The sequence below is a fragment of the Rhinopithecus roxellana genome, chromosome 15 (genome assembly GCF_007565055.1).
Source record: "Rhinopithecus roxellana isolate Shanxi Qingling chromosome 15, ASM756505v1, whole genome shotgun sequence".
Taxonomy (NCBI): Eukaryota; Metazoa; Chordata; class Mammalia; order Primates; family Cercopithecidae; genus Rhinopithecus; species Rhinopithecus roxellana.
The window spans coordinates 54,978,927-54,995,640 of NC_044563.1; the positions used below are offsets into that span (position 1 = coordinate 54,978,927).

Genomic DNA, 16,714 nt, shown 5'->3' on the forward strand with positions numbered 1-16,714 from the left:
CCCCCCACCCCAGGGAGGTCCTCTCAGCCAGGACAGGGACCTGATCTTCTGACTCCAAGTGGGACCCCTATCTCTCTGGGGTGCCCCCCCCCACATAACTGTGGGTTCTAGAGTATACCCCAGGTTCCAACCACTAGTCACCATCACCCTGTCACCAACACCCTTCGCCCTGATGTGACCAGGCTCACACTGGTTCTTATGAGATGTTTCTCCTCTCTCATCCCACACAGCCCACAGCACAAGCCCCGAGCTCTGCCCAGAGGAGGTAGGGTGAGTGAGAGGTGAGCAGCAGGAGTGGGTGGTACAGAGAGGGAGCACCATGGAAGGCCCTTGTGTCTACTGAACACCCTCGGCTGCCATTTCCACCTTCTTCCCAGGACCCCATGGAGTGAGCGTTTCCTTCCTTGGGTCCCTTGAATATTAAGTGGCAGAGAAGGTATTCAAATCTGAGGCCACACACCTGCAAGGTTGGATTTGTGCCTCAGGTGGGGACAGGACAAGGGCAGAGGTAAAGTGGGAGCCCTGCAGTGGAGGAGCTGGGGAGGCTTCCTGGAGGAGGTGATCCCAGGCAGAGAAAGGAGGAGTTTCAGGCAGAGGGACTGGCATGTGCAAATGTGGGGATGGGGGCCTGGCCCCCACGGCTGTGAATGCCTTGCTTTGTGTCTGCCTCTCCACTGCATCCTCCCCTGACACACACACACCAGCCTGGACAACCCCAGAGCACAAGGGCTGGGAGAGTGCCCAGAAAAGGCAAGGTGACTGAGGAATGAATTCAAATACATTAATCCCGTTCATGCTCCATGAGCACTCTTGTTCCACAGAAAGCTCCCACGCCTCAAAGGTCCTTGGACCAAGTGCCTTGGGTCTGCACCCTGGCTGGAAGTGTGTTCCCTCTCACCTGTGCTGCTACCAGCCTCCCTTGCCCAGTGCCCTCTGCCAGGAAGCCCTTCCCCACCCCAGCCTAAGATCCCACCCTCTTCAGACACTCCTGTCTGCCTGATCGCCCACCAACCCACCCATGCTGTCCTCTCCCTGGCCAGCCAAGACCCCTGAGGACAGACAGTGTCCACTCCTGCTCCTGCTCCTATGGGCCCCCAGCTTAGCTGTGCTCCAGCCTAGGCCACCTAAGGCAGCCACCCGTGGGCTGCCAGACCCCCAGCATCTGCCCTCACCTCCTCTGTGAGCTTGGACTTCTTTTTCAGAGTCAAATGCACCAGCTTGTGTCTCACACTGCTCCTCTTCTGGCCCTCGGGGAGCTGGGCCTGCAGGACCAGCAGGGATCAGGGTCAAGTGGCTGAGCAGAAAGCAATGACGAGACCCCCAACAGCAAGACTTTGTGGGGAACTGTCTCGCTTCCACGTGAGGCTTACAGGGTGCCCCCACACTGGCACCCTCCACCTGCTCAGCCCTACCCTTGCACCCCCACCAGCCAACTGGCAGTCAGGAAAACTGAGACTCAGAAAAACATAGCATCAAAGCTCCTGTCTGCTCTGCTACAAGGCCCCTCAGTTATGGTCAGCCCTTTACAGTTTATAAAAGTTTCACACATTTGTTCCCACAAGTAGACAAAGGAGGGTGGCAGGCAGAGGTCAGTGAGGCAGAGATGAATTATAGGATCCTTTTTCTGTGGAGGAGCCCAAGGCTGGCGATGCCAGCAACCCTCCCTGTAGGCCTGGGAGGGATATCAGCCAGAGGGCACCTTGGCCTCACCTCGCCCTCGCCCTGCAGGGCCTGCAGCTCCCTCTTGTATGTCTTCTTGCCCAGGGTCTCGTAAATCTTGGTCATCACAGGGATCTTCTCGCTGCCGTCACTCATGGCTGTGTGGTACTTGGGCTCCGGGAGGTCCCCCATGAAGCGGAGGATGGTGATCCAGACCGCCAGGGCCGCCTGGGGCAGAGCGCGCATATCAGAGGCCAGAGCAGAGGACATTGCTAAAGTTGTCAGAATGACCTGGTGGTTTGGGGAGAGGGCTGGAGACACCCCCTCCTGCATGGTCAGCCCTTAGGCTGGGTGCCGCAGTGAAGACTATAGTCAGACCTGGTCCCTGGCCCCCAGGGACCCACCACCCTCATCACCTATGGCCACCAGCAGCAGCAGAGTCCACAGCACCAGCCCTGGCCCCACCCAGCAGTGACCTAGTGGCAGGCAGGCCTCACCAGCTGGTCACCCTCATCGTCATGGTAGAGCAGTGGCTGTTTGAGCGGCCGCCGGGTGTAGGAGTGCGTGGTTGTCCCCTGGAAGTAGGTGGCAGCAAACTTGGCAAATTTATACTCAGAGAGGTCCTCCTCATCCTCGTCAGGCAGGGGCAGGGCTGCATCCAGGTCCTCCTCCACCATCTCCCTCCGCCCTCGCTCCAGGTCCTGAAGGAGACAAGAGGTATGTCTTGGAGTCCCAGCTACTTGGGAAGCTCAGGCAGGAGGATCGCCTGAGCCCAGAAGTTCAAGGCTGCAGTGAGCTGTGATCACACTACTGCACTCCAGCCTGAGCAACAGGGTGAGACCCCATTTCAAAAGAAAAAAAGAAAAAAAAAAACCTGAGAACGGCCTTGGAGAGGGACAGGACCCAGTTCATCCCTGCTATCCACTGCTCAGAGGGGCTGGGCGGGCTTTAAGGCCAAGGGCACAGGAGGAGGAAGGATCAGCACAAGTGGTGTGGGGGCCTCTGGAGCCCCTGTCCCCAGCCTGGTACCTCAAAGCCACTAGGTGCCTGGCCCTCCTGGCCTGGCAGGCCACCTGAAGTCCCCAGGAAGCCAAACATCTTGTCCACCATGTCTGAGTGATTGACAGGCTCGTGGCGGGCCCTTTCCATCTGCTCTAGGAGCTCCTTCTTCCGCCGAGCAGCCTCCTTCTCCTTCAGTTCCCGCTCGGCGTCCTCACGAGCCAGCTGGGCCAGGCGCTCCTGGGCAATTGGGGTGACACAGAAGACACAGGGTCAGCCCCGGTGCCACAGCCTCAGGGAACAAGCTTTCCCTGGGGAGCCCCTGCAGCAGCCAGGGCCTCAGTCCCCACCTCCTGACCGCCTAGGAGAATGGAGCCTCCGACTTCCCCACCTCTGGGCCACTCAGAGGCCTCTCAACAGGCCAAACAGCAATCTGCCCATCCTTCAGGGCTCCCAGGGAGCCACCTCCTCCAGGAGCCTGCTCCATGGGGACCACACCAACCCAGACATCCCACGGCCATTGGCTTGAGGCTCTAGACCAGTGCCGCCCAATCGAAATACAATGTGAGCCACCCATGCAGTAGCCATGTTTTAAAAAGCAAAAAGGAATAGGTGGGATTAGTCTTAGTAATATATTTTATTTAACTCAATATTTCCCAAATATTATCTTAGCATATAATCCATATTACAAAAACAATACTAAGATATTTTATATTCATTTTTTCCCCACCAAGTCTTCAAAATCTAGTGTGTATTTCACAATTACAGCACTGTGTCATTCAGATGGACCACACTGCAAGTGTTCAGTTGCCACCGTGGCTGGTGGCTCTCTAACGGGCAGCATGGCACCCTCATGCCATCAGCTGGCTTGGGCTTTTATCAGGGTGTTCTCTCCCAGCTAGAAAGGGGCTGCTGAGGGCCTGGGTCTCTTCCTCTGGAGCCACCACAGCCCTCCGTCCTTTTGCACGGCACAGGACCAGGTGCCCAGCGAGAGCTCAGGCAACACTGGCCGAGTGAGTCTAGTGCAGCCACTCTGAAGGATGGAAGGAAGGCTGCAGTGCCGGGTGACATGAGCAGCCAGCCTCGGGTGGCATGAGCAGCCAGACGAGGTGCCTGGAGGCTCTCAGCTCACCTGATGCTTGCGCTCGGCCTCCTCCTTGGCCTTCTTGGCGCTCATCTCCTTCCGGAGCTTCTCTTCCTCTGCCAGCCGCATTTTCTCAGCCTCGAGGCGCCGCAGGTACTGAGGGAAGGGGGCATCCAGGGGGCATGGAAATGTGTGTAGCTGTTGTTGCGGGGATTCCTGCCAGCTCCACCCACCCGACTCTGAGTTCTAGAACTGGGCATGACTTTGCCAAATAATTTGGCAGATAGGACAAGTGAGGTAACCAAGAAATTCTCTAAGTTACCCAGCAGGTTGGAGGCACTACTGATCCTAAAGCCCGGCCAGATCTGCCTCGGTCTCCCAGAGATTCCCAAGAGTGACTGAGGTCCCAGCCCTGCCCTTGGCCAGGAGGATGGAAATGAGGATATGGTCCCAGGTTTGTACACTCCTCAGAGCAGGCATAACCACAGGTCCCCCCCCCAATAGGTCCCGCTTCCTGGCCAACACCTGAGGGTGATGTGTGGACACTCCCCACCCAGGGGTCAGAAGTCTGCTGATTGGCTGCTACGGACTTGCTCCCTCACCTCGGCCCTGAGGCGTTGGTGCAGCCTGCGGGCGATCATGCCCCGGGCATAGGCCTGCACGGTAAGCACAGCCCAGAGGCGGTGGCGGAAGGCCTTGCGCACCAGATAAGCGCGGCAGCGGGCCTGGAACTGGATGATGCGCTGGCGGGCCAGGCGGTACTGCTGGTGTAGTTTCCGGGAGCGGTGTAGAGCCTGCAGCCGCAGGAAGCCCAGACGCATCTGCAAGGACAGCCACCCCGTGCTCAGAGCCTGCTGTCCCATTCTAGACTGACCCTGCCTGCAGGAGCTCCACGGCACCGGCCTCCACTCTCAGAGAGCCACCCCCAGAAGGCATGGCCCCGTCTCCTCTCAGATTAGGGCCCCCCCATCGTTAGAAAGTTTTGTTTCCTCTCAGACAACATATTTTTAGGTGACCTTGACTATCCCTGAGTTGGGACCCCCCTGAGAGAATCCTAGATCAGGAGCTGCAACCAACCAGTCTGCTTCCCATCCAGCCCCGACAAGCCCTAAGCCCAGCTGCTGCACAGAGGTCCATGTGACCCAGCCACTCCCAGCCCCGTCTGAGATCTCTAATAATCCCAGAGTGCTCCCAACACCCAAAAACACTCCAGAAGGAGAGCAACACACATTGCTGGCCAGTTGGAAGAAGCCACAAGAGGCAGAACCAGACTTCGGGCTGGAGGAATGGTAGTGGCTGGCTGGGGCGGTGGCAGGAGGCCAACGAGGTCAGGCTGTGCTGCCTGGGTGCAGGCCAGTCCCGCTGCCATGGCAGCAAGGCTGGGTTCAAAGGCCTGTTGGGGCAAGAGAAGCCCACGGGGAGGCTCACCAGCCCGTAGTTCTTCCTGCAGTTGTGACCCCGCCAGTGCCTCTGGATCAGCGTGGCAGCGTTCTTCAGCTTCAGGAAGTTAGACCTGAAACAGCGGGAGTGGCGCGGGTAAGCAGTGTCCAGAGGCAGCCAGGGCACAGGTGGGTTTGGGATCAGGAGGGCATGCTGAGTCCCGGCTCTGCGACTTCCTAGCTATGTGACCTTGGGCAAGGCACATAACCTCTGTGCCTCAGCTTCCTCATCTGTACAATGCGTAGAATAATGCTTGCCCTGCCTGCCCCACAGGCCTGTCACATAAGTCTATGAAGGAAGACATTCAAAAGGTATTTGTTGAATGAATAAATGTATGAAAAAATAAGTAACTAAAATAATATAAAGATTAAAAGCTTTGAACAGTCTAACTTCCTCATTTTATACATGAGGCAACTGAAACTTGATAGGTTGGGACTAGAGCCCGTGTCTTCTGACTGACCCTAAGTGAGCCCATTGCTGTTCCCCCTGCACACAGCAGGCTGCTTCTGCAAGAAAACAGTCATCTTTAGCCTGATAGAGGACAGAGACCACGCGCAGACAGCAGGGGTCTGCTGAATGTAGAAATAAATAAAGGAAGAGTGAAGGATGGGTATGTCAGTGTGCATGTGAGCCAAAAAGTCAATGCTTAGAGACACACATAAGCAAATGAGCAACTGTGGGAATGGGTGGGTGGGTGGATGGATGAATGGATGAATGAACGGGTGGGTGGGTGGGGGGGTGGATGGATGAGTGAATGGGTGGGTGGGTGGGGGGGTGGATGGATGGATGGATGGATGGTGGTTATGTTGGTGGGTGAATGAACAGATGGATGAATGGATGAATGAATGGGTGAGTGGGTGGATGGATGAGTGAATAGGTGGGTGGGTGGGAGGGTGTATGGATACATGGATGAATAGGTGGGCAGATGGATGGATGGATGGATGGATGGGTGAATAGGTGGGCGGATGGATGGATGGATGGATGGATAGGTAGGTAGGTGGGTGGGTAAATGGATGGATGGATGGGTAGGTGGGTGGATGAGTGGAAGAAGGGAGAGAGTGACCATATGAACTGCAAAGGGGTGTGTTGCAGGATTTTCGCAGAGCTTTAATCACACTTTGGAGTCAGTCCTGCACATTTGTGAATTGTCACAGGTGTACACATATCCTTTACATAGAATATGAGATACATTTTGTATTCGTAATTTATAAAATCTCAAATTTCCTCTGTGCAAAATTTCATCAGCATCTGAAATGAACAGTGGGTCCACATGTGAGTCTCATGTATCTACATGTGCATGTGCATACGCAGGTGAATGTATTGCATTATTTGGCTTACATGGCACAATGGGTCCGTGTAAATCATGTATCTACATTCCTCTGTGTTTACATGATCATGTGTGCATGCTGTGCATGTGTGCACTTGTTTCATAGGTGAACATGTTTTTTTCCTAGCGTTCATGCGGGCAGAACAGAGGAGAGCCCAACACCACACGTACACCTGTATGTGGGCTGAGGAGGCGATGAGCTGGTGGGAACACGCACCTGTCTTTGAACCCCCGGATGACCTTCTGGAGGAGGATGACTCTGTCAGTGATGGCTTTGTCCCGCTCCACTTCCAGCAGCATGTCATGGTGGTCCTAGGAGGCAGAGCTCCTGAGCAGCGCCCCACAAGGTCTCTAGGGCCACCTGCTCAGTCCCAGCTGGGGCCTCTCTTCCTTCACTGGGAGCCCAGGTCTAGAACTCATTTGGGTCCCATGAGCTCCCAGCTGGCTCTGGCTCCTGGGGCAGCCTCCCACAGCCACCAGGACAGACAGGGGTTGTGGCTATTTCCCAGAGGCCCAGGCAGGACAAATGGAGCAGAAGGTGCCTAATCTCTCTGGATGGGGTCAGAAGGCCCAGAACGCACACACACCGGCTTCTTCCCTATCATCAATCTGCCTGAGCCCCCTGCTTTTAGACGTCCCTGTCACATCAGTCCCTCACCTGGGCTGGGCTGTCGCCATTCCTCTCCTGAATCTTGGCAGCAGCCTCCTAATCAAAGGTCTCACGGCCTCCCTGGCTCCCTCTCCGGCCCTCCTTCACAAGCAGCCAGAGGGACCCTCCTAAACACAACCCGGATGGTGACCCTACAGTGACACCTCATGGTTCCCCAGGTCGAGCCTGGGTTCCTCACCCTGGCACTCAAGGCCACCCATGATCCAGGGTGTCTGCCAACTCTTCCAGCCCTCTCTCCTCCTCACCCAAGACCCCAGCCCTCACTCTAGTTGGACAAAACTTCATTGGTTCACTTAATACATATGAATTGAACGCCTCTATGTGCCGGCAACTCTGCTAGGTGCTGGGGAGGGGAGGGGCTGCCACAATGAACCGGGGAGACATGGCCCCTGCCCTTGGGGAGGGTAGAGTCTCATGAGGGAGCCACATCCATCAGATAATCACAGACACACAGGGCCCTGACAGAGGAGATGCTCAGCTAAGGCATTCTGAATGAATGAATGGATGAATGAGCATGTCTGGCCTCTCAAAACCGTGGCCATATCGGAAGAACCTAGCAGTGTAAGTCAGGGGCTGATGGCGCTCCTCCGAGTTCCCTGGCATTAGGTGCCATCGTGATTCCTGCCTTCCCCACTTTGTCCACACAGGGGCTGGGCATCAGACCCCCCCAGACTGGAAGCCCTGCTGCCTGCTTCCTAGTTGCCTGGCTTTGGGCAACTCACTTCTCTCTGAGCCTGTGAAACGGGTATAATATTTCCTTCTCCACGGGACTGTTTCAAGGATTCAATTAGCTCATGGATGAAAAGCCCCCACCCAGGGCCTGGCACATGGAATGTGCTTTCTGGCTGACCACTGTGGGAGGCACAGGCAGGGAACATTCATCACATCTTGCTAATGAGGAAATGCAGGTGCAAGGAGAGAAAGGGCCTAGCCTGAAGCTCCTCGGCTGGAGAGGATTTAGAAGAGGCCACAGGCTCCCTCCAGTTCAGAGCTGGTTCCCGTCCCTCCTGCAGCTGTCCTGGAGTTTGCAGGCCCCACCCCCCACACCAGAGGAAGGAGCCCTGTCATCCGGGACAGCCAGAAATCTAGCACAGCGGAAATGCAAATGGGGAAGCCCAGCCCTGGGAGCTCGCACTGTCCCTGCTGTGGCTGCCCTGCCACTGCCAGCTCCCAGCTCCCAGCCATTTCTCCAAGGCTGTGACTCCGTGACTCCCACAGGCCCTGCTTCCTGCTTCCCTCCCCAGCTGCCCAGGCAGCAATGGGAGCTGAGCTCCCTACAGAGTGACGGACAGGTGGAATGCTGCGGACCCCAGCATGGGATGGACCCTGCCAGGCAGGAAACCACAGGAAGGAACCTAAGATACACTCAAGAGACCCCACACAGGCACACCCCAATTTACAGATGGGAAAATGAGGCTCAGAAAAGGCCCCAAGGCAAGCAGCACCCCCGCCTCCCTGCTGCAGGCCTGACAGCCAGCCCTCCCCTGGCATGTACTCTGTAACCTGTGGTCAGTGCTCTGACCCTGCTCCCAGGTGGCAGATGATCTCAAACACCAACTTACCCTTCCCCACCGGACAGGCCAGATCCCACCTGCTCCTCCAGCCACACCACAGCCCAGCAGGAAGGATCTCAAAGCCCCAGCACTGCCTCCCTCTCCCGAGCACCTCAGCCCACATGATGGGAATTCACAGTGCCCCAGGACAGCCCAGGGAAGCTGTGCTCACCTTCAGAAAGATCTTGGTTTTGCCTATCTGCCAGTCATCGTGGGTGCCCAGCACAGTCTCAGCCATGCGCTGGCACGTCCCGCGAAGGTCACCCTGGAGTGGGGATGGGGGACACAAGGGAATGGGCAGTGCCTCCAGCGGGAAGGCCCCCGGAGTGTCCCTAAGGCTGGGAGGCAGGGCTCTTCTCCAGCTCTGCCCCTGACTCAAAGTGTGACCTCGGCTGGGTCCTGCCTTCTCTGAGCCCCAGTTTTCTCCTTAGCTCAGCTGGATGGTACGATTGCAAAACCCTTTCTCACAACTGACATCCAGGGCCCGCGTGGCAGCCCTGGTCTTGTTCCTTACACACCATGTGTGAAGTCCTCGCTAGGTGAACATGGCAACTGAAGCCCACTGATGCATTCCAAGACCTGACCCCCAGTTTTCCATGCTGTACCTGAGCGGCCGAGCAGATAGCAAGCCCCGCTCACGGTCCTGATAAGAAAATTGGGATCCTTGCCCAGCCAAAGCTGGGACCCTCCTCTCCTGCCCTCTGTGCACTCAGCCCTGTACCTGCTTGTAGGCTGGCTTCACACCCGGCAGCAGCACGCGGTACCGCTCCACAAACTCCACGAAGCTGTAGCGGATGGGGTAGCCAGCTCGGCGGATTCGGATGGTCTCCATCATCCCTGAGTACCGCAGCTGGCGCACACACAGGTGCCGGTCAAACAGCTGCCGGGCAGGCAGACAAGGGCATCAGGGCCAAGGCTCCTGCTGGGAGGCAGCCCTGCTACGCACTTGACCAACCCAGACAAAGGCTCAGAAAGGCCAAGTCCACATGGCACGGGAGGAGCAAAGCTGGGACAGGCACCTGGATCTGCAGCTCAGATCCACAAAATAGCATAAAGTGAGGCCTGTCGTGGCGGAGTTGTGTGCTTTGGAAGCACACAGAAGACACAGATGAATTCCTCTTGGGACACCCAACAGGCGAGCTTCATGGAGGAGGCGTCTTTATCCCCCTAACCCTGACAGGAGGGGGAATATTCCAAGGCTGGAGGGGGTAAGCCTGTGCAAAGGTGTGGAAGCCTGAAAGTGCAGGACTTTGTTGGGAATCTTGGGGGAGCTAGAGAGGCTGGTCCAGGCCAAGTTATAGCTGTGCAGGTGAGGGGTGCTCTGCACAGCCCCAGGGAGGACCTTTCACACTGCAGCTATCGTACATCTGTGGTTATTCAGACAACGTTCTAGCTGCCTTAAGGAAGCAGCACATTTTTCAAAGAGCCCTGGGGTTTGGTTGGTGGAGGGGCTGGGGAGAAAGAGTACGAGGCAGGTGCTGGGTTGTGAGGCTGTGGGGCTCTGTGAGGGCCTCATCTATGGATGCTGGAAGCCAGGGAAGATTTAGAGCAGGGAGAGACTGGGCCAGGTCTGCATTTGAGAACAGTGCCACTGGGGGCCAGGGGAGGCAGGACAGGAGGCGAGGGAGGCAGGAAACCCTTGAGGAGGCCGTTGCCAAGGCCCAGTACACAAATGTTAAGGACTGGCCTGAGGGAAGGGTCCCACTTCAGAGCCAGGGGAGACTGTGCCTGACTGCCCTGGTCTCAGTCCCCTACACCCCCTGCATTACAGGGAGAGCTCACTGGAGCCCTCTGCGAACCTCAGGCCCCTGCAGACCTGAGTCCTAAAGGGGTCAGGCCTCATCCACTTCGGGGAATGTTTTCCAGGCAGGAGGCAGCGGGAGGGGACAGTCTTGCAGCCTGTCAGCTTCCGGAGCCTGTTTCCTCTCTCTCTGGGCCACTTTCACCGGCCTTCCTTCCCTGCCCAGACCCCGAGGCCCCAGCTTCCCCTGCGCCTCCCTGCAGGCCTCTGGGTAAACAACCCTCCCAGAGCCTGTGCTGGGGAAGGAGAGGGCTCGCAGCGAGGTGGCCCCAGCCTGAGCCCCTTAACCTCCCTGAGCCCCTAGTCCCGCATCTCTAACCTGGGACCACCACAGTCCCTTTCTCACGGGCTGTTTGAGAAGGCTAAAGGAAGCTGTGGCCTGTCCATCCAGCCTATGCTGGGCACACAGAAAGGGCCCAACAAATGTTATTCAGAAGAGTCAAGAATGAGGATATCCCAACCAGCTAGAGGGATGGCGGAGGCTTCCAGGAGGAGGTGGTGGTTGAGCTGGGCCAAAGGAGAAGGGGACTTACAAAGAAGCATCCCTAGCAAGAACCACAGCTGCCAGTCACTGGGCACTTGCTGGGGGCGGGCATCTGCAAGCATTATTGCATGGAATAGTCTCAGGAGGTAGGGATGGTCAGTCCCATTTCCGTCTATGAAGAAACTGAGGCGTAAGAGAAGAAACTGCCTTGTCTGCAGTCGCCCACTTGTAAGTGGTAGAACCAGGATCTGAACCTGCTGCAAGCCCCCTGCAGAGTCTAGGCTCTTTCCAAGGCACCTGCTGCCTTCAGTAAATAGGGGGCCTTGTTTTGTAACTTCCCTGGGTGCCCCCAATTCCCTAAAGGGACAAAGTCTCACATCCTTCACTCCCACCCTACCTTATTCTTGACAGAGCTCCTCCACATCACCCTAGCTGCCACCCGCCAACCCCAGGCCAGGGCTGCTCACCATGGGCTTCTTGAACTCATTGGGCTTGATGCATCGCACGAAGAAGGGCTGGCAGGCACCCAGTGTGCGCATCAGCAGCTCCAGCGACCGCTTGAACTGGCTGCTGAGTGTGGGCGAGCGCTTCCTGGTCTCGGCGCCCTGGGGGGACGGACGGCAGAGATGGGAGGAGCTGTGCCTGCCCCTATCCAGTGTTCCAGGAGCCGCCCAGTAGGAAGCGAGAGGGGAGGTCAATGGGGTCAGGGTTTGAGGGACAGGGCGGTATTCGAAGCTTTCCTGCAAACTGTCTCTCCCTACCGTCTGAGCTACAGCCTGGACCCCAGATACCCTCTCCAGGAAGCCTCCCAGGACTTCCAAAGGTACCAGCTCTGGGCCAGGGGGAAGTGAACCCTACAGGAAGATCTCCGCACTGGGAGTCGGGAGCCTGCCCCTGCCCCTGCCCCTGCCCCTGGTGCGCTGGATGACTCTGAGCAAGGGGCAGCCCCTCTCTGAGTCTCATCCCCCCTTCCCTGCATAAAGGAGTAATTGGACTTGGTCACCTCAGGACTGAGGTCGTCTCTAGAGACTGGGGTTAGACAAACCTAGATTCAAGCCCTGGCCCACCACTTCCTAGCTGCGTGGCCTTAGGCAGGTCACTAAATGTTGCAGAACCTCAGTCTCCTAAGTGGAGGTGATGCCATCTATCCATCAGACCAGGCTGTGATGAGGGTCAGAGGTCAGGGCATATTTCAGTAAACAGCAACCTGGAAAGGTGGTGCCGCCTTCTGGGAACCTGTGGGCAAGTGCGAGGAGGAGGGGCGGGAGCTGCTGGTGACCTCTCCCCTCCCAGGCTTAGCTGGCAGCAGCAGGCTGGGGGCGGGGCAGGCCTGGCTAATCCTCCTAAGAAGGCACACAAGCAACTTCCCCCTCATCCCCGCACTGTGGCACTGACGCGGCCAGGGGTTCTGTGCTCCACCAGCCACTACCTGGGCGATCCTGGCAGCCAGCAAGCCCCATGCACCTCCCTGCCCTACTGGGGTCCCCTCTGAGAATACTGTGGAATGAGGTAAAGCCCTGAGCCACAAACAAACAGGAAGCCAAATGGCAGGACTGATGGGAACTGGACACAGAGCTCAGGTTCTGTTCCAAAGCATCTTGATTAGTGTTTTCCTGGCAATTTTCATTTGGTTGAGAATTTCTTATTTTATTTTATTTGACGTCATTCAGTTAATATAAGATTTTATATCTTTAGAGTCACCATTTCATCTGATATCCTGTAGCATCAAAAACCAGGGGTGCAGATGTAGATATGTAAGGTATTTGGGGGGACAAAGGTGTTATGCTCATACTCAATTTAGGTAATATGCCACCAGACTGTGATGAGGTCTTCTGAGAAAGAGCCAGTGCCTGCAATTCTGAAATCTGCAATGCTTTCCGATTGTGTTGTATTTGGAATATATTCTAGGATTTTGCCCAGAGAAGCTGCGGAGTATTTGCAATGCGGGAGGGTGGTGGTCAGATCTGTGGCCCCCGGGATTGTCCTCAACTTGATCCAGCAGCAGCACTGGGTGACTCCAGTCACTGGAGGGGAGCTGTTCAAGTTGGGCTGTACCCAGCCTGCGTTAGGGCCCCTGACATGAGTACACACATACGCATGCACACACACAACACACACACACCTCAGCATGCACACACACACACAAGGAGCTCACGCATACCACCACGTGCACACACACGCACACGCACGCCCTTCTTTGGTCTTGGTCATCATAATAAAACTACTGCTTTCTGCCCGTCCTCCCAGCTGGGCTCAGAGCCCCATGAGGACAGGACGGGTCTGCCTCTATATTGCTGCGTGGCCAGGACCTACCTGACACAAGTAACAGTCAACACTTTGATCTACTGAGGTGCTGTTGAACTGGTTCCTAGTGACATCCATGGGTTCACAGAAACTGTCCACCTTCCCATTGCTCCAGCCAAACATCTAACAACTGTTCTCAGTGCCTCTTCTGTCACATTCAACATATCTGCAAATCTTACAGGCTCTACTTTCAAAACATCTGCAGAACCTGACCCCTTACCACTTCCTTCACCGTCAGCCTGGTCCCAGCCACCAGCGTTGCTCTCAAATTCCTGGAGCAACCCCTCAACTAGTCTCTTTGCTTCCATCCCCCCACACTCCCGGCCACCCTCCCCTGGAACTGGGGAGTCAGAGAAGAGGAAAGAGTGGCAGAGCCAAGAGCCACACCTGTCTCACCAGCATGGCCACCCTACAGCACAGGGGCCTTCAGACAGAGACTCTTCTGGGTGCTGGGGCTTCGAGTGCCTGGGACTCTTCCACTCCCAATACACAGCCCAAGTGAGGCTGGTAAAACAAAACCATGTCCTTTCCCCACCCAGAACCCTCCACTGGCAACTTGATTCACTCGCATGAAGGCGCAGGTCCTCGTAGGGACCCACAGTGCCCCCAAAGGAGCTAGTTCCAGGGGCCTCTGGTCTTTACAACACCTGTTCCCACCCCTCCAGCCTCCTCGCTCTGCCTGGGATGCACCTGGGATGCAGGCATAGGCTTGCAAAGCACCTCGGGGCATCTGTGCTTGCTGTCCCCTCTCCCTGCAAAGCCCTTTCTCCGGAATGTGGCTGGGCACATTCTTCCTCACCTCCTGCTCAGCTTCTCAGGCAGGCCTTTCCTAACCCCCCACTGAAAATCACAGAGCCCCACCGCCTCATTTCTCCCTCCTTAATGTTTCCCTATGCCGCATCTCACCATCTGATACACTGTAGCTTTTACTTATTTATTGGCTTTCTATTTACTATTATTTTTGAGACAAGGTCTCACTCTGACACCCAGGCTGGAGTACAGTGGCACGATCTTGGCTCACTGCAGCCTCGCCCTCCCAGGCTCAAGCCTCCTGCCTCAGCCTCCTGAGTAGCTGGGACTACAGGTGTGTGCCACTGTGCCTAGCTAATTTTATATATATATATATGTATATATATATATATTTTTTGTTTGTTTTTGTTTTTGTTTTTGTTTTGTTTTGTTTGAGACGGAGTCTCGCTCTGTCGCCCGGCTGGACTGCAGTAGCCGGATCTCAGCTCACTGCAAGCTCCGCCTCCCGGACTTACACCATTCTCCCGCCTCAGCCTCCCGAGTAGCTGGGACCACAGGTGCCAGCCACCTCGCCTGGCTAGCTTTTTGTATTTTTTAGTAGAGACAGGGTTTCACCGTGTTAGCCAGGATAGTCTCGAACTCCTGACCTCGTGATCCGCCCGTCTCGGCCTCCCAAAGTGCTGGGATTACAGGCTTGAGCCACCGCGCCTGGCCGCTAATTTTATATTTTTTGTAGAGACAGGATTTTGCCATTTCGCCTAGGCTGGTCTCGAACTCCTGAGCTCAAGCAATCCGCCCACCTCGGCCTACCAAAGTGCTGGAATTACAGTTATGAGCCACTGCACCTGGCCTTGGCTTTCTAACTATCCCCTCTTCTGCTGGAACTTAAGTTCCATAAGGACAGAGACTTTTTCTGTTTTGTTCACCGCTACGTCCCCAAGACCCATGACAATGCCTGGCATATAGTAGGCACTCAATAAAGGTTTGTAGGTAGTCAACTGGGTTTCTGATTTGGTTTTATTTCATTGAGGGGAAAGGCTGTCCTTCCTGGTATTCGCTGTTTTCTGTGATAATCTGCAGATAGGGATGGGGTAAAGGTGGAAGTGAAAAGTCCAAAGGCTCCCCAGAAAGGACCTGAGAGGAAGACCCCAGAGCGTGATGTGAAAGGGGCTGGGAATTCTCAGGCAGGAGACCACTTGCATAGAGTGAACAGGTGTCTCTTGGGCTTGGGGCCCCAGGACATATGACTGGGCTTAGGCATTAATCAGGGGGTACTCAATGTCCTGGAAGAGCTGCCTTCATCACAGCTGGACTTGGCCCTTGACCAGCAAGTGCTGCGGTGGGGCTGCCCAGGGCTGCGTGGCGAGGCAGATGTAGGAGTCAAAGGCTAAAAACTCAGGGCTCGGGGACCTGCCCATGATGGGAGTTCAGATCACTGCAAGAAGTGGCGTGGGCTTCCATCCTGATGGGAGCATTGCCACTAGTACACTGTCATTGAATAAACAATTAACCAAGCTGATTTTCATCTTCCTTTAAAAAAGCCATTGTCTTTCTAGGAGTTACGAAGTATGTTTTCTTTCCTAAGATGCGACGTTTATGGAGCCAGCACGGTAAATTTTTAAAAATTAAAATTATATTTAAAAAGGCAGGAACTCGGAAAACCTCACTTTAGCCCACTCTTGTATATGGCCTTAGACAAGTCCCTGAGGCAGGCCTACACTCGAATCCCCACTGTGTCGCAAGGTGTGTGACTTCAGCGAGCACCTTGGTCTCTCTGGGCCCCAGTTTCTTTCTTTAAATGTTAGAGACAGGGTCGCCCTCTGTCACTCAGGTTGGAGTGCAGTGGCAAATCACAACTTACTGCAGCCTCCAACTCCTGGGCTCAAGGAATCCTCTTGTCTCAGTGCCCCCCACCCCAAGCAGCTGCGACTACAAGCGCTCACCACCATGTTCAGCTAATTTAAAATTGTTTTGTAGACACAGGGTCTCACTATGTTGCCCAGGCTGGTCTTGAACTCCTGGCCTTAAGCAATCCTCCTGCCTTCGCCTCCCAAAGTGCTGGGATCATAGGTGCGAGCCACCACACCCAGCCTGGGCCCCGGTTTCTTCACCTGTAAAGTGGGAGTAATAGTAATTACTCGTCAGGTTGCAGTGGGGAGTGAATGAGGTGATAAATATAAGTGCTTAGCTCATAGCCTGGCTCAGAAGAGGTGCCCAGTAGATGTAACTGGTATCAGATTGGTCACTGTTGTATCCTAATTCTCTGCTCCTAAAACTTCCTCCGGGGTGGGCCATTTCCAGAGACTCTGGGATCCTGCACTTTGACCTCTCCATGATTTCTCAGTAAATGGGTTCTAGTCCCAGAAGTAGGAAACTCAGAGCAGGAAATATCATGGAACATTCCCAGATGCCTCCAGGAGCTTTGAAAAGAGAGAGGAGAGAGAATGGGTAGGAGGGGAAGATGGGGTTTAACCAGAGTGTGCCCAAGACCAGGAGGAACGGATGGGCCACTTGAGCGGGGCCAGCAGGGCTATAGGAGAAGATGAAAGAGTGGGAGAGGCCAGAGCCACGCCTGTCTCAGCAGTGCGGCCACCTTACAGCACAGGGCCTTCGGGTGGGGACTCTCCTGGGTGCTAGAGCTTC

General features: G+C 55.6%; 1 protein-coding gene across 1 annotated transcript in view; it reads right to left on the reverse strand.

Annotated features, from left to right (window-relative positions):
• MYO7A (myosin VIIA) overlaps positions 1 to 16,714 on the reverse strand; it is an 87,545-nt gene that overhangs the window by 30,746 nt on the left and 40,085 nt on the right. The window contains exons 16-26 of the mRNA XM_010366765.2: positions 11,485 to 11,622; positions 9,454 to 9,612; positions 8,905 to 8,997; positions 6,727 to 6,821; positions 5,171 to 5,255; positions 4,345 to 4,563; positions 3,791 to 3,898; positions 2,689 to 2,898; positions 2,157 to 2,360; positions 1,711 to 1,887; positions 1,173 to 1,262 (exon numbers count right to left, since the gene is read on the reverse strand). Of these exons, the coding sequence (XP_010365067.2) occupies positions 1,173 to 1,262; positions 1,711 to 1,887; positions 2,157 to 2,360; positions 2,689 to 2,898; positions 3,791 to 3,898; positions 4,345 to 4,563; positions 5,171 to 5,255; positions 6,727 to 6,821; positions 8,905 to 8,997; positions 9,454 to 9,612; positions 11,485 to 11,622 (1,578 nt within the window). The remainder of the gene's footprint in view (positions 1 to 1,172; positions 1,263 to 1,710; positions 1,888 to 2,156; positions 2,361 to 2,688; positions 2,899 to 3,790; positions 3,899 to 4,344; positions 4,564 to 5,170; positions 5,256 to 6,726; positions 6,822 to 8,904; positions 8,998 to 9,453; positions 9,613 to 11,484; positions 11,623 to 16,714) is intronic.